Genomic DNA, 23,816 nt, shown 5'->3' on the forward strand with positions numbered 1-23,816 from the left:
GCTGCAGCCCCCTTGCTCCGGGGGTCCTGGAGCCCCTCGTGCTCCCAGGGCAGGGGAGGGAGCATCTGGGGCTACCTGGGGCTAGGGGCACCCTTGGGTGCAGCCCTGCAGGATGCCCAGCCGCCCCGTCCCCTGCTCGGCCGCAGCCGCGGGCAGGGCTGACCCGGGGGGTCCGGGTAACACCCAGGGGTCCAGCCGGGATGGGGAGCCAAGGGGGCAGGAGGGGGATTAGGGGGGGGTGTCCTTGCTTGGCCCCCCCAGCGCTGTCCCCGCCGGTCACCTCGGGGCCCCCTCGGCCCCCCCGGGCGCGGGGGAAGGGCCCCCCCGGGCCAGCGGCGGCCGTGCCAGGCCAGACCCCAGCGCGGGGGCCGGGCAGGGCCGGGCAGGGCCCCCCGCCTCCCGTGCCCGCCGCGGGGGGGGCCGGCTCCGCTCAGCTGTTCTCTGCGGCAGCGGCTCTGCGCGCCGGGCTGCGCCGGGCCGGGCCGGGCCGGGCCGAGCGGCACCGAGCCGAGCCGAGCCGGGCCGAGCGGCGCCGAACCGGGCCGGGCCGCAGCGGGAGCGGAGCCGGGCGGAGCGGAGCCGAGCGGAGCCGGGCGGAGCCGAGCGGGGCGCAGCGGCGGCCGCGCCCGCAGGAGCGCAGGTGGGAGCCGGGCCGGGCCGGGTCGGGCCGGGGGCGCCGCGCTGCGAGCGGAGCGGGCCGGGCCGGGCCGAGCCGGGCCGGGCCGGGGGCGGCGGGGAGGCGGCTCGCGGCCCCCGGCCCCTCGCCCGCCGCCGGCCGCCGGGCATGGCTATATTTGGAAAGTGACCTCTGGTCGTTCCCGGAGCAGCCGCTGCGGATTCAATTGTGGCAACGTAATGGCAGGGCCCGGAGCGGCAGCAGGGCTGGCCCGCGCGCACCCCGCGGGGCTCCGCTCGCACCCCGGCGCTCTGCCGGCTCCCCCGGCATCGCCCGCACCTCTGCCCGACCCGTCCGGCCGTTCACAACCGCCTCCTCCAGCCCTCGCTTGCACCTCCCTCTGCACCCTGCTTGCACCCAGTCTGGCTCTGCTCTCACCCCCGCGGCGCTCTGCCCGGCCCTGCTTGCACCCTCCTGCGCCCTGCGTGGGGTGCAGCCACTCACACACACCCTGCACCTCCTGCAGCACGTGCCTGTCCCCCGCCTGCACCCTCCCTGGCTCTGTTCTTGCACCATGCACCGTGTCTGCACCCTTTCTACACACTGCCTGGCCCTGCTTGCACCCCCCTGCACTCACATGCACCTCTCTTTGCCTGCTGACACCCCCATCTACACCCCGTCTGGCCCTGCTCGTGACCCCATTGCACCCAACTTGCATGTTGACCTGCTGTGCTTTACCCCAAGCAACCCCACCTGTACCCTCCTTGCACCCGTCCGAACCTCATCCAGCTGTGTGCACCCCTGCTGCACCCGCCTGCACCCTGCCCGGCCGTGCCTGCACCCACCTGCACCCGGTTGGAGCCCCAGGCCTCTCGCTGGCCTGGCTGCACCCAAGAAGTGCTCCCGCTGCGGCGGGATGAGGTGCTGCAGGACACAGGACACCCACTGGGTGCCCGGCTCCTTCCCTGGCCCCGGAGGTGCCTGCCCTGGTGTGGTGAAGGGGATGTGCAGACCTTCATGGGGTGTGCAGTGGGTGCTCCCCTTGCCCAGGTGCTCCATGCACCGTGTGGAGCTCCTGCCACTGGGCCACAGCACTGGGGTGACCCGGTGGCACGTCCTGCCCTGCACCAGGCACGGGGACCCTCTCCAGCCTGCACGCCAGGGACCAGCAGGGTGCGGGGGCTGAACCCAGAACCCCCCTCCCGGTAGCACCCTGCCAGGCCAGCTGCGATACGCTGGGGACAGTGTGGGGACAGCGTGGCTGCAGGGCCTGGGCAGAGCAGCCTGGGCTCAGCACTGCTCCCGCCCCATCCCAAAATCACCTGGCTCCTGCACGGGAGCAGCTCTGTGTCTCCGGGTGCTCCCGGCCCAGCCTGGGCCCCCCCAGCACCATGGGCAGGCGGCCGCGAGCCGGGGAGGCTGCTGGCCTCGCCGCGGGGTTCGTGCCGAGCCGCGGGGACGCAGGTGGCAGTGTCCAGTTTCGTGGCTTCCCCTCGCCAGCCAGGCGCCAGCCCCGGGGTCCGGCGGGTGGCCGGGTGCCCTGGGCGCCGCCAGCAGCGCCGGTTCGGGACGGGTTGTCGCAGGTGCAGGGCGCTGCGAGCGGGGACCGCACCGGGGGCTGCGGCCGCCTCCTGCATCACTGGGGCGGGGGGATGCCCGGAGACCCCCCCGGCGGCGGGCGCTGACCCGCTGCCCGCAGCCATGAGCCGCCGCGTGGTGCGGCAGAGCAAGTTCCGGCACGTGTTCGGCCAGCCGGTGAAGGCCGACCAGATGTACGAGGACATCCGCGTGTCCAAGGTGACGTGGGACAGCTCCTTCTGCGCCGTCAACCCCAAGTTCGTGGCCATCATCGTGGAGGCGGGCGGCGGGGGGGCCTTCATCGTCCTGCCCCTGGCCAAGGTGAGCAGCGCCGTGCTGGGGCTCGGCTGCGGGTACGTGGGCGCATTGTGGGGGCAGCGGGGATGGCACTGCCCCCAGCCACCTTGGAGCGTCCCTTGTCCCCATGCGGGAGCTCCCTGCCACGCTCCCCATGGGACAGGTTTCTGCAGGGTCCCCAGGGATGTGGTGGCCTGAGCGCGGTGTCATGTCACCCCCTCCCTCCATTGCAGACAGGCCGTGTGGACAAGAACCACCCCTTGGTGACCGGGCACACGGCGCCGGTGCTGGACATCGACTGGTGCCCCCACAATGACAACGTCATCGCCAGCGCCTCCGAGGACACCACAGTGATGGTGAGGGGGGCGTCCGCCCGCCGGGGTGGGGGGCAGCCCCCAGCACGTCCCCCTCTGCTTGGGCAAGTGTCACCGGGCTATTTTTAGCCCCGGGGCTGTGCGTTTGCGCTGGCGGCTGCTGCTCGCTCCATGATGCAGCACTTTGTGCTAAATATACCCATCCCAGCGACTCAGCACCCGGAATAGCGGCCGCGGCGGCCTGGGGGCCAGGATGGGCTCCCCCCGCCGGCGGGGCAGGCGCTGCCCCTGGCTCCGGGATGGAGATGCCGGGGGTCCCGGGCTGGCATCCCGGGCGTTCAGCTTTGGGGCATCTTGACCGCCCGTCTCCCCCCAGGTGTGGCAGATCCCCGACTACGTGCCCGTGCGCAACCTCACGGAGCCCGTGGTCACGCTGGAAGGGCACTCCAAGCGCGTGGGCATCATCGCCTGGCACCCCACCGCCCGCAATGTCTTGCTTAGCGCAGGTGAGCCCGGCGGCGGCGGAGCTGCCCGGGGACATCCGGGCACGATGGCTCCATCCCTGTGTCCCTGGGCAGGCAGCGACAACCTGGTGATCCTGTGGAACGTGGGCACGGGGGAGATGCTGCTGGCGCTGACGGACATGCACTCCGACCTCATCTACAACGTGGGCTGGAACCGCAACGGCAGCCTGCTCGTCACCACCTGCAAGGACAAGCGCGTGCGTGTCATCGACCCGCGCAAGCGACAAGTTGTCGCGGTGAGTGTCCCCGCCGCGACGTGTGGCATTGCCCCCCGCTGTCCTTGCGGCTCCCGCGCCGTCCTGCCTGTCCCCGGCCCCCGCTCGCCCTGCGTCCCGCTGCTTTGGGGAGGGGGGTCTCCTGCGCCCGCTGCCCGCACTAACCGCCTGCCCCGCGTGTGTCTGTGTTTGCTCGTAACCCTCCCCGGCCGGCGGCAGGAGAAAGCGCGGCCGCACGACGGCGCCCGCCCCATCCGCGCCATCTTCGTGGCCGATGGCAAGATCTTCACCACGGGCTTCAGCAGGATGAGCGAGCGCCAGCTGGGCCTCTGGGACCTGGTACGGGCGGCAGCGCGGCCCGGATGCCTGGGCCCGACGGCGACGACAGCAGCTCCCCCCGGCGCTCCCCACGCGGCCGTGTCCATCCCCGCATGTGGGACCCATGAGCATTTTGGGGGATGCACCGGACCCCCCACTTCCCAGCCCTAGCCGGCGCCCCGCGCTGACGCTCTCTCCCCACTCCGCCCGCCAGGAGCGGTTTGCGCCCCACGAAGGCCTGCGGCCCGTGCGCGCCATCTTCACGCGCCAAGGACACATCTTTACCACGGGCTTTACCAGGATGAGCCAGCGGGAGCTGGGCTTGTGGGACCCGGTAACGCGCCCGCATGGAGTGCTCCTCCCGGGAACTTGGCGCCATCCCTCTGTCCCTCCGTCCGTCTGCCCCGTCCCCCTGTCCGGGTGATGTCCCTGGGCTGGGGCACCAAGTTCCCATGTGTGCCGTGCTGTGTGGGGTGCGGGAGGGCCGAGCCGGGGGACAACGGGGGACGTTGCATGTGCGGGAGAGGAGCCCTGGGCCCGTGACACCTCACGTGGCCTCCCGCCGGCCCCCCAGAACAACTTCGAGGAGCCCATCGCGCTGCAGGAGATGGACACGAGCAACGGGGTGCTGCTGCCCTTCTACGACGCCGACTCGAGCATCGTGTACCTGTGCGGGAAGGTGAGGCCGCGGCGGGCGCCCGCCGCCCGCGCCGCGCGTCCACCCCGCGCTCACGGCCGTCCCCGCGCCCGCAGGGCGACAGCAGCATCCGCTACTTCGAGATCACGGACGAGGCGCCCTACGTGCACTACCTGAGCACCTACAGCAGCAAGGAGCCGCAGCGCGGCATGGGCTTCATGCCCAAGCGGGGGCTGGACGTCAGCAAGTGCGAGATCGCCAGGTGAGGGGCTCGGGACGGCCCCGGCGGGGGGTTAGGGGCCTGGTCGCGGCCTCACCGCTTGCTGCTCCCGCAGGTTTTTCAAGCTGCACGAGCGCAAGTGCGAGCCCATCGTCATGACGGTGCCGCGCAAGGTGAGTCCCGGCGGTCTCTGCGCGGGGGGCGGCGGCGCGGCCGCTCTCATGGCGCCCTCCCCTCGTCCCCGCAGTCAGATCTCTTCCAGGACGACCTGTACCCCGACACGCCGGGCCCCGAGCCGGCCCTCGAGGCGGACGAGTGGCTGGCGGGGAAGGACGCGGAGCCCGTCCTCATCTCGCTGCGCGACGGCTACGTGCCCCTCAAGAACCGCGAGCTCAAGGTGGTCAAGAAGAACATCCTGGACAACCGGCCGCCCCGGCACAGCCAGTCCGGCAGCGACTCCAACCTCTCCGTGAGTGCCACCACCCCCCGGCCAGCCCCACAGGGCCAGGCCATGGGACATCCTGTCCATGCAGGAGACCAGGGCGGGGAGATGTCCTCTCCATGCAACAGGCCATGGAGTGGGAATGTCCTTTCCACCTAGGAGGCCATGGGGTAGGGATGTCCTCTCCATCCAGGGCCATGAGGTGGGGATGTCCTCTCCATGCTGGAGGACATTGTGCATGGAGTGTTCTCCCAGTCCAGGAGGCCATGGTGTGGGGATGTCTTCTTCATCCAAGAGGACATGAGGTGGGGATGTCCTCCACACTGGAGGACATTGGGCATGGGATGTCCTCCCAGTCCAGGAAACCATAGGGTGGGCATGTCCCATGAGGGCTGGTGGGTGCCGAGGGGCTGGCGGGCACTGTGGTGACAGCCCCACGTGTCCCCCTCAGCGTCCCGCCCTGGAGGAGGTGCTGGAGGAGATCCGTGCCCTCAAGGAGACCGTGCAGGCGCACGAGAAGCGCATCTCCGACCTGGAGAACAAACTCTGCCAGTTCACCAACGGCACGGAGTAGCGCCGCGGCCCGGCCGGCCGGCACGAGGAGAACTGGACCAGCCTTATTGAACAGGATTAAACCCGAGTCCCCGCGTGGGGAGGAGGCCAAAGCCCTGTTCTTTCCTGTGGAGCCCCACGACGGGGTCAGAGCTGCCCCGCGGAGCCACCGGCAGCGCCCTCGATGCCGGGGCTGCTCCTTGCTGCGGCTGGGCACATCCTGGCGCCTGCGGATGCTCCAGGAGGCCGGGATGGAGCAGAAGCCGATGGGCACCCCGCAGGGCACACCAGGAACCAGCGTCCCCCCAGCACCGCCCCGGTGGCCTTGGGGACAGCACAGAGCATCCCTGCTGTGTCCTATGGCCAGACCCCGTCTTGCCCTGAGCGCCCTGGCTCCTCCTGCCCATTCTGTGTCCCTGGGGCACAGAGAAGCGCAGGGACAACCGTTAAAGAGCATTTATTGGTGTGGGCCGCGGTCGGAGCTGCTCGGGCTCCCCCGGCCCCGGCGGCTCTCGGGGGGGGAACTGGGGGTGCAGGGGGACGGGGGCCGCTACGAAAGTCCCGGGCAGGGCCCGCGGGAGGAGCCCTGGGCGCCCCCGGCCCCGTGTGCAAGGAGGGGCCGCGCGGGGAGCCGGGGCCCGGGGTTAGCACCATTCGAGTAAGGTTTGGGGCGAGGGGGGGCGCAGTGCTGCCGGCGGCGGGGACGAGTGGGGACAGGGGAGGGAGTGTGACCCCGGGGTGTCCCGCGTGGACCCCCCCTTGCTGCCCCCGCCGCAGGGACGGGGGGGGCTGTGCATCCCGCGGCGCAGTGGGGCGCAGTGGGGCTGAGCCCCCCGTGGCCGGCAGAGCAGCTCCCGGCTAAGTGCACTTGATAGCGCCTGGCCCGGGGGGGCGCAGCCACCAGCCCCACGGGCCCCCTCACCTGGGCTGTGACCCCCATCCCCACCCAGGGCCCCATCCTGCCCCCCATCGCCCCCCGATTTGGCCTCTGCACCATTCGGAGAGTGTCCCCCCCTCGCCCTGCTCCGAGGCTCCGTGCGCTGCCGGGACCGGCTCCTCGGTGTCCCCGTCCCCCACAGCGGCGGTGGCGGCGGGGGCTCTCATCGCGGCGTCACTTCTCGGTGAGCGAGAGGCGCAGGATGCGCTGCAGCTCCTCCTCCTCGCGGCGCGTGCGGCGCTCGGCCTCCTCCTGCTCGCGCGCCGACAGCGCCATGGCCAGACGCAGCTGCTCCGCGTAGCTCGGCCCCGCGGGCCGCGGCGCCGCCGCGTGCTGGGGCGTCCTGCGGGGCCGGGGGGGTGTCAGCGCGGTGCCCCCCGCGGCGCCCCGGCCCTCCGCACCGGCCAGGCCTTACCAACCTGTCCCCCCGGCGGCCCTCGTGCGACAGCGGGTGCGTGCCCGGCTTGCTGTTGGTCAGCGCCTCCCAGATGGTCACCTGCGGGACACGGCGGCACCCTTAGTCTGTGTCACTCATTTCCCATGGCACCTGGTATCCCATGGCCACCCATTATCCTGTGTCACCCGTCATCCCATGGCCACCCATTTTCCCATGGCACCTGGTATCCCATGGTCACCCATTACCCTGTGCCACCCGTTATCCCATAGGCACCCATTACTCTGTGCCACCTGTTATGCCATTGCCACCCATTATCCCATGTCACCCATTATCCCACTGCCACCCATTATCTCCTGTCACCCATTTCCCTGTGCCTCCCATTATCCCATGGCTACCCATTACCCATGTCACCCATTATCCAATGTTACCCATTTCCCTGTGCCACCCTTTACCCCATGGCTACCCATTACCCATGTCACCCATTATCCAATGTCACCCATTATCCCATGGCTACTCATTATCCATGTCGCCCATTATCCAATGTCACCCATTTCCCTGTGCTGTTATCCCACGGCCACCCATTATCCCACACCACCCATTGCCACGTGCAACCCATTCTCCCATAGCCACCCATTTTCTCCAGCTGCCCTTTTTCCCATGCCATCCTTTTCCCGTGGCTCGGGCCGCGCCGGCGCTGCACCGCTGCAGCAGGACAGCGGTGCCACCCGGCCCCGGTGGGGACAAGGGGCACCCGGTGGCGCCGCCAGCCCACCTGGTCGTACTCGCTGCCGGCCTCGAGCAGGCTCTGCTGGATGGCGAACTGCAGCAGGTCGTCCTCGTCCTCGCGCAGGGCGTCCTGGTGGCTGCCCACCACGCTGTACCCGCGCGGCACCTCGAAGAGCGACGGGTCCATCTCGCACGCCCGGCACGAGGCTGCGGGGAGACACCCGCGGGTGCTGGGCACGGAGCCCCCCCACCAGCATCCCCAGGACCCTGCGCGGGGTCCCCCCCGTCCCCACGCACTCAGGGAGCTGGAGCTGCTGACGCTGGAGGAGTCGCTGCTGGGCGAGGGCGCCTCGCTGCTGGGGCTGTGGCGCAGGGAGCTCACGGGCTCATCGCACCCGTTGAGGTTGCCGAAGGTGATGCGCGCGTTGAGGATGTGGAAGATGGGGATTTCTGCACATGAAGGAATAAAGGGAGTAAGGGCAGACGGCTGCAGGGGAGCGCCTGGGCTCGGGGACCCCGGCATGGAGACCCGGCGGGGTGTCCGCGCGGCCGCCCACACCGATCTTGACGGGGAAGCCGGGCGGGAGGCGCAGCGTGATGAAGTCGCGCAGCTTGGCGAAGAGCGCGTTGCTTATTGCCATGAGGTCGATGATGGGGGCGACCTGCTCGCACAGGGACAGCGGGTGGTCCTCGCACAGCCACAGCTTCGCCTTGAACCTGCACGGGGCGACGCGCTGGGCTGGACACGACCAAAGGCCTGGGACCCCCCTGCCCCGCAAAGCGAGCGCCCCGCTCGCCCCCTCACTTCTGCGTCTTGGTGGTGAGCTCCATGGGCCGCCCCATGTCCCTGTTGCCCAGCTCGAAGTTGGGGTTGAAGTACTCCTCGGGCGTGATGGCCGTGGGGTTGGTGTGGCTCAGCGTCTGCGTGATCAGCGTCTGCGGGGACAGCGGGCGCCGTCGGCGCGGGCACAGCCGCAGCACCACGGCGGTGGTGGCCCGGGTGCCCCCCGGCGCGCTCACCCCGTTGTTGGGCCCCACGTGCTGCTCGGCGATGCCCAGGAAGGACTGCAGCGGGGTCTTGCTGCCTGCGGGAGACGTGCGTGACCCCCGGTGCCAACGCGGCCCCGGGCGGCCCCCGGCCCCGCGCACATCCCCACCTTTGCTCTTGCCCTTGTGCTGGTCCGAGAGGTGCTCGGTCCGCGTCCGCGTGATGAGCTCCACGTTGGACGCGCCGTAGACCTGGGGGCCGTCGGAGGAGCAAGGCTGGAAGCTGCTGCGTCCCCCATTGGACGCCGCCGCGCCGCGTGGGTCAATCCCTGCCCTCACCTTGGCCTCATACCCGTTCACCATCTCCGTCTTCTCGCTCCTCCAGCCCAGGATCCCAGACTTGTTCCTGGGGGCGATGCAAGGCAGCCGTGAGCAGTGGGCAGGATGGAGGGTCCCAGTGTCACCGTGTGGGGATGCCCAACGGGGGCCACCCGTGTCCCCTGTGGCAGGTCGCACCTCTCGAAGGCGATGTTCTTGGTGTCGAGCTGGGTGGTGACGACGGGCGCCGTGAGCCGCCCCATCACCTGCTCCTCGGTGGGCTGCACAGCAGCCAGCAGCACCTCCTGGTCGTGGCTGGCCAGCGCCAGCGTCTCCGAGTAGACCACGCGCCGGTCGTGGTCGATCTCCATCACCACCGCGCTGGTGTCTGCGGGGCCGGGTGCGCTCAGGGGACGCGCGGGGGCGGCCGGGGCGCCACGGCGCGCGGAGGGGCTGCCGCTCCAGCCCCGCTCACCTTGTCCGCGGAAGACGAAGCTGCGGTTGCCCCGCTGCCAGGTCATATGGTCGAAGCCAAGGAGCGTGGTGTCCACCCGCAGGTTCTGGCCGCTCTTCCACACCTTGTAGGTGTCGCTGGGGCAGATCTTGGACACCAGGGGCACTGCGGAGACACGGCCATAGCCCAGCCGGGGACAGCAGGGTGACCAGGGGGACAAGAGAGGACAGGCTGGGGCCAGGGCCAGGCGCTGGGGACAGCGGCAACGTTGGCAGCCGGGAAGGCGCCAGGGAAGCTCCCAGCTTACCCCAGCTCGTGAACTCCCACTTCATCTCCACATAGAAGTCCTGGGCCTGCGGGGAGCACAGGGGTGTCATGGGCAGCCCGGGCGGCCTCAGGACCCCACGGGACGCTGGCGGGACGGGGACACCCACCTTGCGCAGCTTCTCCAGCAGGATGGGGATGCCGGCCAGGCGCTTGATGGCTCTCTGGTAGTCGCGGTAGCGCAGCACCAGCTGCACCAGCTCCAGGTCGCGGGTGCTCACGGCCTCCTGCAGCACTGCGGGGTGCTGGGGTTGAGCACGGCCGGCGCCGGGGCCACCGTGCGCTCCGTGCCCGGGCCGGGGGCAGCACGGTTTGGGGGGGGCCCCGCTCACCCGTCCAGCCGCTGCGGTTCTCCTTGCCCACGTCGGCTCCATGCTTCAGCAGCACGCGGGCGCACTCGAGGTGGCCCAGGGTGGTGGCCAGGTGCAGCGGCGTGCGCCCGCGCGGGTCCAGCTGCTCAATGTCGGCCTGACGGGGAACGGGGGCAGCGGGGACTCAGGAAGCGGGGGGCAAACGCAGGCAGCTGCATTGCACTCTGTGCGCTGAACCCCTTCATCGCACCCTGTGCATTGCACCCCATGCCCTGCACCCCGTGCATTGCACCCTGTGCGTTGCATCCCATGTCCTGAACGCTGTGCATTGCACCCTGTGCATTGCAGCCCATGCATTACGCTCCAGGGCCTGTCCTGCTCCTTGCAGCGGGCACACGGATCCCCCCTCCCGTGCCGCGCTCCGCTCTTGCATTTCGGGGGGGGGACGTTGCCAGGCAGCGCTGGCAGCCCCCCCGCGCGGCGGGCGCTGCGGAGCTGGCGCGCACGTGTGCCCTGCCTGCTGCCGGCGCGGGGGCGGCGGGCGCTGCGGGAGCCGCGGCTGCTCCGAGGATCCCCGGCCCCGGGGGAGCCGCGCGCGCTTGTTTTCACCAAGCCGGGAGCCGGGCTCGCAGCCAGCCCGGAGGAATCCCTCCCCTCCGGCGCTGCCCGCGGGAACGGCGCCCCAAGCCCCCCAGTCCTGCAGTGGGGAGCCCCCCGGAGCCGCGCCAGGGCATCCCGGAGGATGTGTGTGGGATGCGGGAGCCGCAGGTCCCTGCTGACCCCCTGCGAGCAGAGGGGATGGGAGCAGGGCCGGGCTGGGCGGGCAGAGGGTCCTCGTAGGAGGGTCCCAAGGTGCCCCCTTCCCTGCCCCATGGCCTGGCCCCACGATACCTCCCCACATCCCGGCGTCCCCAGGATGTGTCGGCCTCAGGGCTGGCACAGCAGGGGCAGAGCTCAAGGAGGGGGGACACAGCGGCCCCTCACAGCCCCCAGCACAGGCTGATTCCCCATCTCTTGTTTGCAAGCAGGGCCCGGGGTGCTCCTTGCCATTGCTGCAGCACTGCCCGTCCTGGGGGGGCTCCTGGTGTCCCCCGGCCCGCCTGGCTCCAGGACAGTGATTGATCCCGGCTGGTGCTGCCCCCCGTCCCGGGTGCCCACGTGGCCCCATGGAGCCAGGCAGCTGCTGCGGCTCGCACAGAGCACCGCGCCGAGAGCGCTCTCCAAGCGCCCGCTCCGGCTTAATTGCGCTAATGAAAACGGTTCTAATTAAAGCAAATGCCCCCCAGCTAGGGACAGGCACCGCGGGCTCCACAGGGCTCCGGGGATGCAGTGGGGCAGGGGACGCCCCAGTGCTGAGAGGGACGAGGCCCCTGTGCCGCAGCCGAGCCCAGGGGACGCAGCACGACCCAGTTTTCCCCAGCTCGAGCTTGGCTTGGTGCTCCCGGCTCGGAGCGCAGCACGTGCCCCGGTGCTGCCCTTCCCGAGGCTGTGGCCACCTGGGACCATCCCGGGGGATGTGGGACCCCGGCTCGGCCACCCCAAAGCCCGGCTCCGCGTGATGCCAGCGGCTGCGGCACAGCTCAGTGCCAGCCCTGTGCTCAGGCCCCGATGCTACCGGACAAGCGGGTTGGGGCAGGATGAGCCCCTTGCCAGGGCCGCGGGGCAGCAGCATCGCCCCACTCCCTGCCCGGTGCCATGGGGCACAGCCGGGGTGTCCTGGTACATTGGGCTGCATCCTGTGTCCTCCTGCTGCTCCTGTCCCTGGAGCGGGTGCCCAGATCCCTGGAGGAGGAGGGCAGACCCCTCACTGGGACAGCCAGGGGCACCGGCAGCACCGAGCACCCATGGGGCTCCAGCAGGGAGAAGAGCTGATCCCAGCTCCGGAGGCCCTGGATGGAGATTAGGGGGTTCAGGCCGCACTGGCCCTGTCCCCCTTCCCCAGCCCGTCCCCAGCCCGTCCCCAGCGCCATCCCAGTACCACCGGGCACCTCCGCAGCCCTGTGCCCGGCAGCGCCGGGGCGCGCGCGGCCGCCTCTCCGCTCGCCCTGCAAACGGCAGCGGCGACGTGTGCGGAGCGGCTCCGGCACCGGGAGAAGCCCCTCGCCCGCGGGGGCGCGGGGGGCGCTCCGCTCCGAGCGAGCGGGGCCAGAGCCGCCCCCAGCTTTCGGGCCGCCCGCCCGCCCGCTTCCCCACGCACCCGCAGAGCTCCTGGGAAAAATGACCTGGAAAAACCGTGGATATAAAACGTGCGGGCGCTGCCGGGGGGTGCCGGGCCGTGGCGGGCGCCGGACCGTGGCGGTGCCGGGCACGCGCAGCCCCCGCCGGCTCCCACAATGGAGGCGGGTGTGGCAGGAGCCGGGACCTGCATCCCGCTGGAGCATCCCACTGGAGCATCCCAGTGCCCCCACACACACACACTATGGGACGCAGCAGGACCCCCTGCAGCACGGCCCAGGCCGGCTCCCCGGCACACAGGGCGCAGCGGGGGATGCGGGGGCACAGCCTCGCTGGCAGCCTCGCTCCAGCGCCTGCGGTTTCCTGCGTCTCCGGCGCTGGATTTTAATTACCTGAGCGGCACGCGGCGGCGGGGAGCGGGAGGCTGGGACACGCCACCTGGGGCCGCTCCGGCCGCTCCGCGGCTGCCCCGGCAGCCGCTGTGGGAGGGCTCCGGGTACGGGGATCCCCCCGCACTGCACGGCCTCCTCGTGATGCCTTTTGACACCCCGGGGTGCGAGCAGTGCCAGGGTCCCTGGCGCACCCCGTAGAGGGACCCGGATGGAGCATGGGGAGAGGGGGGCTCTGATCCGGGCGCTGCACCCGCTCCTGGGCCAGCGCTGCCGGGGCCGCAGGGTGCCGGGTGGCCTGGGTGCCCTGTGAGGCCTAGCAGGGCGGCTTGGAGGCAGGCACATGCAGGACTGGGTATGATGGGGGACCCTGGGGACCCCTGGGTGGCAGCAGCCCTGGTGGCAGTTGTCACACACCTGCCCTCGATGGGTTGGGGGTGTCCCAAGGCAAAGCGCAGGCCCCCATTCCCCCTAGGCATCCGCAGCTGGTCCCTCCGCCCTGCTGAAGAGCCCTGCCGGCATCGAGGCCGCTGGAGGGGGACCACATCCCCATCCTCGTCCCCAGCAACATCTCCAGCCCCATCACCCTCATCCCTGTCCCCACCGCCATCCCCATCCCTATGCCCCCTCCTTCCCCACCGCCATCCTCCTCCCTATCTCCATCCTCATCTCCATCCCCGCGTGCGACAGGGCTGCGGCCGCCGGAGCGCTGCAAGCGGCACCATTGCATCAGCCCGAGCCGAGCCGCGCCGGGCTGCGCGGAGCCGGGCCGAGCCGAACCGAACCGGGCCGGGTGCCGAGCCCCGCGCCGCGGCCCCACCTGCTTGGCGCTGAGCTCGCGGTCCAGGTCGCGGGCGCGGTTGTGCCAGACGAGGTAGTGGAGCGGGTACCTGCCCTCCGGCCCCTTCCTGCCCGAGCAAGACGCGAGCATCCTCCGTGCATGCTGGAGCGGCGGGCGCGGCGCGCGCGGGGCGGGGGGCGCGCGGGGCGGCGCGCAGCGAAGCACGGGGCGGAGCGGCCCCGTGTCCCCCCCTTTCCCGCCGGTGCTTCCCCCGCCCGGCCTCATGGGACTTGTAGTCCCCCCCCTTCTGCCCGCATCGCCTTCCTCCTCCTCCTCCTCTTCCTCCTCCCCGGCCTCGCGCCCACCCCTCGGGGCTCCGGCCGCCGCCCGCAGCCCCCGGCCGCGCTGCCCCCCAGCCCTGCGGCGGGGGCAGGCGGCCACCAAGGGCCCCCCCGAGCTCCAGCCCCTTCCAGCTGATTCCCCCCCACTCCCCCGGGCCAGCGGCTCTTGGCACAAGCTGGGGAAGCGGCAAAGGCCGGGGAGGATCCAGTTCTACTGGGGGTGCCAAATGTCCCCCCCCCACACACGCTGTGACCCCCCCCCACGGCAAAAGGCCCTCGGCCCCTGCCCCTGCGTTTCCTTTTCCGCCTGCGTTTCTCCGGGGCGGGAGTCATGTTTTCCGCCTGCTGCTGGAGAACAATGCGAGGCTGGGCCTTGCCAGCACCGCGCTCCCGCCCTGCCCCGCTCCCGCCCGGCATCGCTCCCGCTGCTGCGCAGGGCTGCCCGCCCCACAGCCCTGCCGTCCTCGAGCAGGGGTGCCTGCCCCACGGTATTCCCAGGGATGCAGCCCCACAGCATTCCCAAGGATCCTGGCCCCATAACATTCCCAGAGGTGCTGCCCCCACACTGCGCCCCTTCGTGCTGCAGCATCTGCACAGATGCAGGACGGGTCTTGCAGGCTCTGCTGCCAGGTGTCCCGGCTCGTCCCGGCTCGGGGCTCCAGGCCGGCCGGGTCCCCACAGCCTGGTGCCTGCTCCCATGGCAATAGCCCCCAGCAAGGAGCCCCAGTGCCCAGCTGCCCCATTCCCTGTTCATAGGGGCTGGACCCCCACCCTGGGCAGCAGCCCCAGCTCCCTGGAGCCCTGTGACACCGTGAGCCATTGCCATAGCAACCGGCGATGAGGTCACCCTCAACCGGCGATGAGGTCACCCTGCTGACCCCCTCGGGACTGGGCAGGGGACACGGGGTTGGACCCCCCAACACTGTCCCCAGCCCGGGGGCTGCCGGTGCTGCACCCTGGGGTGCAGGTGCCTGGTGCTGGGCAGGGTGCACAGGGTGGGAGCAAGGCTGGGGCGCACGGGGCCGGCACCATCACCTGGACAAGGGGGTGTCCAGGGCCAGCAGCAGGACCCGGGGGTGCCCACAACAAGGCAGAGCACCAGGAGCAGGGCCGGGAGGGTGCCCAGGACCAGGCTGGGCTTCTCGACACCAGGATCCCGAGCAGGGTGGGGGTGTTCCCAGAACCGCAGCCGGCCCCAGGAGCACGAGCAGGGCCAGGACGGCGCCCAGCGACGAGGGGGGCGCCCGGGGCCGGGGCTGCGCCCGGGATGGGGGATGCAGCGGAGCGGGGCGGGCCCGGGAGCGGCGGCGGGGCCGGGGGGCAGCGCCCGGCGGCGGGGCCGGTGCGGGGGGAGGCGGGGGCGGCGCGGCCCCTCCCCCGGTGGGGCCGGGCTTGCGCCGCTTCCTGCGGAGCCGCCGGGCGCTGCGAGCAGCCGGCAGCCCCGCCGGCCCCGCCGGCCCCGGCCCCCCGCCCGGCCCGGCCCGGCCCGGCCGCCCCCGCCGGCCCGGCCCGGCGCCGCCGCCCGCAGGCTGGCGCAGCGGCCCGGGCTCGGGCCCGCCTCGCCGCTCAGGATGTCCCGGAAGGCGCAGCGGGCGGAGGTGTGCGCGGACTGCAGCGCCCCAGGTAAGGGCCGCGCCGCCACCGGTACCGCCACTGCCGCCGCCGGTACCGCCGCCGGTACCGCCACTGCCGCCGATACCGCCCCCGGGCCCGCCGCCCCCGCGCAGCCCCCGCGCGGCTGCCCCCGGCGCCGCTCCGCAGCCGGGCGGGCGGCCCCGCTCCTCCCTGCCGGGCACCCCCTTCCCCCGGGCCGCCGCTCGCAGCACCGCGGTGCCGGCCTGGAATCCTCCCGGGAGCCCAAAGGTGCCCCCATGGGGCCCTGACCGGCACCTCCCAGCGCACCCCGACCCCGCAGCGCCCCCTCAGCACCCCCGGGTGCAGGGGCTGCAGGCCGGGCGTGCACCGGGGTTGCAGCGGCCCCACCAGCCACCGTGTAAGTGTCAGCGTTGGGGGACACCCCTCTATCCCACCCCCCTTTGCTATGGGGCACCCCGCTCCCCTCCTGCCCCGCTCCCCGCTCCCGGGGCGGGCCGGGCGCGCGGCGCAGGGCTGCGCCAGGCCCCGCTGCAAGCCGGAGCCTGAGCGCGGGCAAGACGGCTCGCGTCCCGCCCGCCCCGTGCCCGGCAGCCCCCGCGCCGCAGCCGTGCGGGCGCTGGGCACGCGGTGCCGCCCGCGGGCACGTGGGGCTGCACCCCAGCCCCCCGCGCGCCCGCCCGCGGGCCGCTTCTCTGCGGCCCTAATGAATGAAAAGGGCCGAGCGGCGGCGAGGCTCGCTCGGAGCCGGGCCCGGAAAGCCGCCTCCGGGCGCAGGGTGTGCTGGATTTATTCCGGCCGCGTGCCAAGGGCCGGATCCTGCCAGCAGAGCCGCCAGGCTCGCGTGGGAGCCGAGCGGCCCCGCGGCGTCGGGCGCTTCCCGCACGGCGCTGCCGGGCAGGGCCTGCCCGCGAGGCTCGCCGTGCGTCGCCGGTTCCTCCCGGGTTGGGAAAATGGAAACCAGCGTCTTCCAATCCCTTATCACCCAGCAGCCATGTGAGGAAGTGAGTTATAAAGTCCAGCGGGGCCGGCTTCCTCCTGCGCAGCGCGGGGAGCGCCCGCCGCCCGCGCCCGCCGCGGGGCCATGTGGGGCTCCCGCCGGGCGCGCAGGCTGTTCCCGCGGCACCGCGCCGGCTGCCAAGGCGCTGCCATCTGCGCCCGCGGGCAGCCAGGCCGGGCCGTGCCGCATCGCGGCTCCTCGCGCGCCCGATCCCGCATCCCGGGCTGTGCGGGACGTGGGTGCGGGGAAGGGGCCGCCGTGCCGGCACCCCCGGCTGGCCTGTTTTCCAGCGCAGGAAGGAAGCGCAGGGCGGGTGGCTCCATCGCCGCCTGCCAGGCTTCCTGCGCAGGGATAACGGGAATGCGGCGCCGCTCGGCACGCGGCCGCCCGCGACGTCCCTCACCGGCCTTGGGGCATCTTTGCTCCCCGCGGCGCCTCGGCCCTGTGGCACTGTGCCCAGTCCGCCTGTGCCAGCGGGGGGCTCCCGAAATCCCGGCCTCGCCACCGCAGCCCCGCATGGCCCTCGCCGAGCCGGGCGGCTGCCCCGGCGGCTCCCGGGGGACGTGGTGACCTTGCCCCGTGTCCTCGCCGCCCCGTCCCCGCAGCGCCCCGGCCCTGCCAGGGGCATCGCAGGGAGCCGCGCGCGGCCGCCGCTGCCCAGGCTGGAGCGGAGCGGGCGCCGGGGGCCGGGCGGGCAGCCCGCGGTGCCAGCGCGGAGCCCGGCCGCTCAAACGGCCCTTTGTTCTCCCAGCGGCACAAAGGGCCCCAGCGCGGCCCGGCCGGGGGGAGGGCAGCGCGGCCGGGCAGGGGGACCCGGCGCGGGGGCCGCGGCACCTGCCCCGCTCCGGGATCGTGGGCTCGGCAGCTCCCCCGGGCCCAGCAGCTTCGGGCCCCGTTTACACCCGCCAACGCCCCGGCTGCGCTCGCCCGGGTCCGTCCCCTCCTTGGGTTGCTAAGGGAAACCTCTGGGTTTTCCCTAGCGATGGGTGCCGGTCGCTAGGGAAACCTTGGGGTTTCTGTGGCAACTGATCCCCCCCCTGTCCCCGGCTCCCGTGGGGGCGGGGGGCGGCTCCCTGTGACCCCCCCCTGGCTCCCCGCAGACCCCGGCTGGGCCTCCATCAACCGCGGCGTGCTCATCTGCGACGAGTGCTGCAGCGTGCACCGCAGCCTGGGCCGCCACATCTCCATCGTCAAGCACCTGCGCCACAGCCCCTGGCCCGCCACCCTGCTCCAGGTGGGTGCCGGGACCCCCCCTCACCTCCACCGTCACCGGGACCCCCCGCGCTGGCACGTGCTCACGCTGCCCCTCCGCAGATGGTGCACACCTTGGCCAGCAACGGCGCCAACTCCATCTGGGAGCACTCGCTGCTGGACCCGGCGCAGGTGCAGAGCGGCCGCCGCAAGGCCAACCCGCAGGACAAAGTGCAGTGAGTGCCAGCCCCGCGCGGGGAGGGGGCTGCACGTCCCCCCCGCCCCGGGCGCCCCCCTCACCGCTGCGCCGTGTCCCCCCCCCCGTGCCGTGCAGCCCCACCAAGTCCGAGTTCATCCGCGCCAAGTACCAGATGCTGGCGTTCGTGCACAAGCTGCCCTGCCGGGACGACGACGGCGTCACCGCCAAGGACCTCAGCAAGGTGGGACGGGGTGGGACATGGCCCTGCCATGGCCAGGAGGGCAGTGTGGGGAGCCCCGGAGCTCCCCCCCAACTCATGCAACTCCCCCCGCTGCAGCAATTGCACTCGAGCGTGCGGACGGGCAACCTGGAGACCTGCCTGCGGCTGCTCTCACTAGGCGCCCAGGCCAACTTCTTCCACCCGGTGAGAGCCCCCTGTGCATGGGGACAAGGGGGGTGACAAAGCGGGGTTCGGGGGCCCGCACGGGTGCCCGTGGCACGCGCTGACCCCCCGGCGCGCAGGAGAAGGGCACGACGCCGCTGCACGTGGCCGCCAAGGCCGGGCAGATCCTGCAAGCGGAGCTGCTCGTGGTCTACGGCGCCGACCCCGGCGCGCCCGACGTCAACGGCCGCACGCCCATCGACTACGCCAGGTGAGGGCGAGGGGACGACGCGGGGGACGCGCCGGGGGCCGCGCTCACCCCCGCGCGCCCGCTCGCCCCCGCAGGCAGGCGGCCCAGCACGAGCTGGCCGAGCGGCTCGTGGAGTGTCAGTACGAGCTCACCGACCGGCTGGCCTTCTACCTGTGCGGGAGGAAGCCGGGTGAGTGGCGGGACATCGCCGTGTCCCCCAGCGTCCCCCCCGGGCCTGGGCGGCGCTCACCAGCGCCCTTCTCTTTGCACAGACCACAAGAACGGGCACTACATCATCCCGCAGATGGCCGACAGGTGAGCGCCCATCACCACTGCCACTGTCACCGCTGCCACCGTCACCCTCAGGCTTGGGCTGCACGGGGGTCTGAGGAGAAGGGTGTTTTTTTTTGGGGGGGTGGGGGGGGGGGGTCACTGCGTGCGCGTTTAACCTCCTGCTCTATCCTGTTCTTCCCTCCGCTGCCTTCTCCGGAGCGCAGGGTGCGCCCAAAGTGCATGGCACAGAGGTATAGTCCGCTCGGGCGCGGGCACCGCCGGGATGGCACGTGCCCCCATGGGGGGGACGCTGGGGAGGCTGGGGGGTCCCCGCGCCGCCGCTCCGGACCCTGCGCCCCCATGGGCTGGGAATGACGCCGGCTTCGTGTCTCTCCTTCCCCCCCCGCCGCAGCCTGGACCTCTCCGAGCTGGCCAAGGCAGCCAAGAAGAAGCTGCAGGCGGTGAGTGGGGCCGAGGGTGGCGGGGACCGTCCCCCCCGCCGGGCGCCCGCGGCTCCTGACGCCCCTTCTCGCCGCAGCTCAGCAACCGGCTGTTCGAGGAGCTGGCCATGGACGTGTACGACGAGGTGGATCGGCGCGAGAACGACGCGGGTGAGCGGGGGCCCCTTCCCGCCGCGTGCGGCGCGGCCGGGCCCGGCGCGCCAGGAGGGGCCGGCGCTGGCGGCCGTCCCGGCTCCGAGGAGGAGGAGGAGGAGGAGGCGCCTGGTCCCTCCTTCCTCATTCCTGCAGGGCCGTTTGCTGGGCGCGGGGGCAGCCCCGAGGTGGGTGCCGGGATCCCCCTCTGCCCCAGGGGGGCTCACGGGTAGGGAAGGGTGACAGTGGGGAGCGGGGGGACACCCCATGTCTGCAATACGGGGCTGGGACAGGCGGGTGAGCCCCTCTCTGCCCATAGCGGGGGGGGGGGACATGGGAGGGTCCCGGCAGGGGTGGCACCGTCCACGCGGCCGCGTCCTTCCGGGTGCCGACGCTGTCCCCCCCGCCGCAGTGTGGCTGACCACGCAGAACCACAGCACGCTGGTGACGGAGCGCAGCGCCGTGCCCTTCCTGCCCGTCAACCCCGAGTACTCGGCCACCCGCAACCAGGTGGGACTCGCCCCCCACCCCGCCGCTCCCCCTCCCCTGTCCCGATCCCGCTCATCCCGCTGATTTTTCCATGTCTTTTCCCTCCCGCTCCGCCCCGGGCAGGGCGGCAGAAGCTGGCGCGGTTCAACGCCCGGGAATTCGCCACGCTGCTCATCGACATCCTGGGCGAAGCCAAGCGGCGGCAGCAAGGGAAGAGCCTGCTGAGCCCCACAGGTCGGGGGGACGTGGGGCGGGCTGCGGGCCGCCTGGGGGGCCGCGGGCGCTCAGCGCCACGTCCCCGTCCCCTGCAGACGCCCTCGACTACTCGCTGCGGAGCCAGAGCGACGGCGACGACCAGCACGACTACGACAGCGTCGCCTCCGACGAGGACACGGACCAGGAGCTGCTGCGCAACGCGTCCCGCAACAACCGGGCCCGGGTGAGCGCCGCGCGGGACGCGGGGGTAGCGTCAACCCCCGGGATGGGCACTGAGGTCCCCACATTCCTGCCCTGCTGCCCCGGGGATGGCCAAAGGGGGACAAATCTGCTCCCCAGGGATGGATGAGCAGGACCCTGCAGTCCTGGCAGCCCTGAAGCCTTGGGGATGGACAGGGGGGTTGTAGCCCCCAGCATTGGGTGACCAGGGAGCCCCGATGCCCGGGAGATGGCCACTGGGGCCAAGGCCTCCACCCTGGGCATGGGCAGCCCAGTCCCTGCCCTGACGCCCCGGTGATGGCCGCGGTGCGGGGACAGCCTGCTGGAGTTGTAGGGCTGCGCAACCAGGTTCCTGCCGTCCTGCCCTGTCACCATATGGATGTCACAGCCCCCGGAGATGGATGGCCAGGAGCCCCAAAGCCCTGGAGATGGCCGCGAGGGCCAGGGCCGCACGGGGTTGGCGCTGAGTGCGGTGCTGAGCACCTCTCCCCGCAGAGCATGGACTCCTCCGACCTGTCGGACGGCCCCATCACGCTGCAGGAGTACCTGGAGGTGAAGAAGGCCCTGGCGGCCTCGGAGGCCAAGGTGCAGCAGCTCATGAAGGTCAACAACAGCCTGAGCGACGAGCTGCGGCGGCTGCAGCGCGAGGTGCGCCGGGGTCCGGGGTCGGGCCGGGAGGGTCCCCCAGGGCCAGCGCCTCATCCCCGCTCCCCCTTTCCCTGCAGATCCACAAGCTGCAGTCGGAAAAACACGCAGATGCGGCAGCAGCCGGGCCCCGCGCACCCGCCGCCGGCCGCCAGCGAGCGCCCCGAGCACGGGCACCCGCCGGGGCCGCCCGGCGCGCTGCGCCGCGACCGCCAGGCCTTCTCCATGTACGAGCCCGGCTCGGCCCTCAAGCCCTTCGGGCAGCCTGTGGAGGAGCTGGTGACCCGGCTGCAGCCCTTCGGTGCCAGCGTGAGTGTCCCAGGGGGTGGCAGGCCTGGGGATGGGTGACCTGCTCCGTAGCGGACGGGCTGATGGGGACCACCAGGGCCCGTGGCGCCCTTAACGTCCTGTGTGTCACCAGGAGGCGGAGGACGAGGCTCTGTACCCCGTGCACGTCCCGGCCAGCGTGTACCGGGTAAGGGGGCAGCTCCGGTGGGGACGATGCTCTGCGCGGTGCCAGGGCTCGGGGCCTTCCCTGTGGCATCAGGTTGGGCCAAGGCCCCCGCTCCCAGCACTTTCTCCCTCCTCTCTTCCCCCTGCAGATCCGGAAAGGGGTGTCCGCCTCCTCCGTGCCCTTTCCCCCGTCCTCCCCGCTGCTCTCCTGCCCGCCCGACGGTGCCCGGCACATGGTGACGTACCGGGGGGTGGGTAGGGGACCCCCAGGTCCCTGCATAGGGCCGGGCAGGGTCTGACGCTGCCTCTTCTCCCCCGCCACCCAGAGCAAGCTGGACCGTCACGGCAGCGGCACCGACAGCGACTACGACAACACGCAGGCGGGTGAGATCCTGCTCAGGTGAGTGCACGCTCACGCTGGGGGCTGCACCGGGCGCCGATGTGCGGGGCTGCTCCTCACCCCCTGGCCCCACAGCATGGAGGGGAAGCGCTTCGTGGAGCTGGGCAAGGAGGAGGATTTCCCCCATGAGCTGGACCCGCTGGACGGGGAGCTGGACCCCGGGCTGCCCAGCACCGAGGACGTCATCCTCAAGACGGAGCAGGTCACCAAGAACATCCAGGAGCTGCTGCGGGCGGCGCAGGAGTCCAAGCACGACAGGTAGGGCCGCAGCCCCGCTCCTGCCGGATGCAGCACCCCTTTTCCCTATGGATCGGGATCCCCAGGCTCCTCATCCCTGCCGCTCACCCGTCTCCTCACCCACAGCTTCGTGCCCTGCTCAGAGAAGATCCACTCGGCTGTGACAGAGATGGCCTCACTCTTCCCCAAGGTCAGGGGTGTCCCCGTCCTCGCGGGCCCTGTGCAGGGTGGGTGCCCCATGCCCACATGCATCCCCTCTTCTCCGCTGCAGAAGCCGGCGCTGGAGACGGTGCGGAGCTCCCTGCGGCTGCTCAACGCCAGCGCCTACCGGCTGCAGAGCGAGTGCCGCAAGACGGTGCCGCCGGAGCCGGGCGCCGCCGTCGACTACCAGCTCCTGACGCAGCAGGTCATCCAGTGCGCCTACGACATCGCCAAGGCCGCCAAGCAGCTCGTCACCATCACCACGCGCGAGAAGAAGCAGTGAGCGCCGGCCGCGCGCCCCGCTCCGCCTCTCCCGCCCCTTCCCGTTCCCCGGGGCGCCGGGAGCGCCCGCGCGGCGCCGGCCTGTCCCCGTGCCCGACGCGGCTGGCGTCCGGGCCCTGCGGGAGCTGGGGCCGAGCGTGCGCAGGTGCCCGCAGCCCCTCGTGTGTGTATATACACTTACCCGTGTCCCCGTCCTGTCCCCCGCGCCCCGCACGCCTAACTTATCCTGTACATACGCGCGGGGCCGCCCGCGCCGCAGGGCTGCGTCCCCGCGCCCCCGGGGCCGCCCGCACCATTACACTGGATTGGGGAGGGTGCAAGCGGGGGGGCTGCCCGGGAGCCCCCGTCCCCGCTGCGCCCACCCCCCTTGTACATTTGTATCAATAAAGATGTGAGCGTCGCACGGGCGCCCGCCTGGCCCCGCGGCTCCCTGCGCCGGGGGCGCTGCCCTCGCGGCGTCGCTGCGCTGAGCACGGGGCAGAGCCCGGGCACGGAGGCAGCGGCTGGTCTGGGGGCTGGAAGGGGGTCTCGAGCTGCCGGGGGAGGCAGGGGGTGTTTGGGATGGGGGCTGTGCGGCCCCCCCCCATGCTGCCCCATGTGGCTGTGCAGGGCCCTGGCACCAAGACACCTCCCGGGCGGGAGGGCTGAAAAACAGTGAGAAGGGAGGACAGTGGAGAGCTGAATGCGGAGTGTTTCTGGGGCTAAACCTGGTGGTTTTGGGGCAGCCTTAATGCGGGATGGGGAGGGGGCCGGGCAGCGCTGTCCCATGGTCCTCCTTCCCCCCCACCCCGCTGTGGTCCTCAGCAACGGTTGCCATGGCAGCCGGCACTGCCGCATCCCGTTGCCCGGCAGCCACCAGGGCCCCCCGCCCTGCCCCAGGACACGAGTGCGCCAGGTCTCAGCCCCCGGCCCCTGCGCCGGGCTCGACCCCTTTGGGGCCACCAGCGCCTTCCGACGGGGCCGCTGCACGGCCGGGACCCCCCTGGCACCCCCAGGAACGCACGCAGACACTCCACGTACTAAAATTACTTTATTACAGTTGATTTTTGCTTTTTTTTTAACATTTCCTTTGCTATGATACAAAGGATACTTACAAACAAAATATTACATAGGACCTTATGTTTTTTTTTTTTTTTTTGTTTTTTTTTCTTCTTATTTCTGACAACTTGGTAACAGCTTTAAATGCACAATCTATACAATTAATACAGGTTATATATGAGCTATAATGTATGCTGAACCAGAAGAATACCAGAATACTGACAATATACTGTACATTAAGCCTTACCAGTTAGTGCGTGTGGCGTTTCCCAGGCGAAGGAAAACGCCCACGGGCAGCGGGT

The 23,816-nt window shown here is 71.6% G+C and overlaps 3 protein-coding genes across 7 annotated transcripts; 2 read left to right on the plus strand and 1 right to left on the minus strand.

The window, feature by feature from the left end:
* Positions 1–569: 569 nt before the first annotated feature.
* On the plus strand, positions 570–5,809 carry CORO6 (coronin 6). Of its 3 annotated transcripts, XM_088533129.1 has the most exons (12): positions 570–640; positions 2,316–2,515; positions 2,725–2,847; positions 3,182–3,311; positions 3,384–3,565; positions 3,764–3,883; positions 4,077–4,196; positions 4,437–4,541; positions 4,616–4,761; positions 4,835–4,892; positions 4,967–5,188; positions 5,613–5,809. In XM_088533129.1, exons 2-12 carry the CDS (start codon positions 2,318–2,320, stop codon positions 5,733–5,735), a joined length of 1,527 nt encoding a protein of 508 aa, XP_088389255.1. In that variant the 5' UTR covers positions 570–640; positions 2,316–2,317; the 3' UTR covers positions 5,736–5,809. The 3 variants fall into 3 exon arrangements, with proteins under 3 accessions (XP_088389255.1, XP_088389256.1, XP_088389257.1); XM_088533130.1 differs by lacking the exon at positions 3,764–3,883; XM_088533131.1 differs by lacking the exons at positions 3,764–3,883; positions 4,077–4,196.
* Positions 5,810–6,813: 1,004 nt separating this feature from the next.
* Positions 6,814–13,701, minus strand: ANKRD13B (ankyrin repeat domain 13B). Of its 3 annotated transcripts, XM_088533134.1 has the most exons (15): positions 13,552–13,701; positions 10,189–10,324; positions 9,967–10,091; positions 9,840–9,885; positions 9,554–9,697; positions 9,277–9,466; positions 9,100–9,166; positions 8,931–9,012; positions 8,794–8,858; positions 8,579–8,709; positions 8,333–8,490; positions 8,071–8,223; positions 7,820–7,980; positions 7,070–7,146; positions 6,825–6,993 (listed from the first exon to the last, which is right to left on the minus strand). In XM_088533134.1, exons 1-15 carry the CDS (start codon positions 13,660–13,662, stop codon positions 6,825–6,827), a joined length of 1,815 nt encoding a protein of 604 aa, XP_088389260.1. In that variant the 5' UTR covers positions 13,663–13,701. The 3 variants fall into 3 exon arrangements, with proteins under 3 accessions (XP_088389258.1, XP_088389260.1, XP_088389259.1); XM_088533133.1 differs by having other exon boundaries at positions 8,579–8,858; XM_088533132.1 differs by having other exon boundaries at positions 6,814–7,146; positions 8,794–9,012.
* Positions 13,702–15,368: 1,667 nt separating this feature from the next.
* GIT1 (GIT ArfGAP 1) lies at positions 15,369–22,480 on the plus strand. Its single transcript, XM_088533103.1, is given in 23 exon segments — positions 15,369–15,476; positions 17,547–17,680; positions 17,761–17,873; positions 17,972–18,077; positions 18,174–18,260; positions 18,359–18,489; positions 18,564–18,658; positions 18,741–18,783; positions 18,966–18,992; positions 19,154–19,202; positions 19,280–19,352; positions 19,747–19,843; positions 19,945–20,057; positions 20,135–20,262; positions 20,754–20,906; positions 20,984–21,004; positions 21,006–21,212; positions 21,325–21,378; positions 21,506–21,592; positions 21,683–21,756; positions 21,832–22,014; positions 22,120–22,183; positions 22,265–22,480. Coding segments are annotated over 23 exon segments (2,304 nt in total). The 5' UTR covers positions 15,369–15,424; the 3' UTR covers positions 22,478–22,480.
* The last annotated feature ends 1,336 nt before the right edge of the window (positions 22,481–23,816 follow it).

This window comes from Tinamus guttatus, unplaced genomic scaffold (genome assembly GCF_059628265.1).
Source record: "Tinamus guttatus ecotype Peru unplaced genomic scaffold, ASM5962826v1 Tinamus_guttatus_pri_ptg000480l, whole genome shotgun sequence".
In the NCBI taxonomy this organism is placed as follows: Eukaryota; Metazoa; Chordata; class Aves; order Tinamiformes; family Tinamidae; genus Tinamus; species Tinamus guttatus.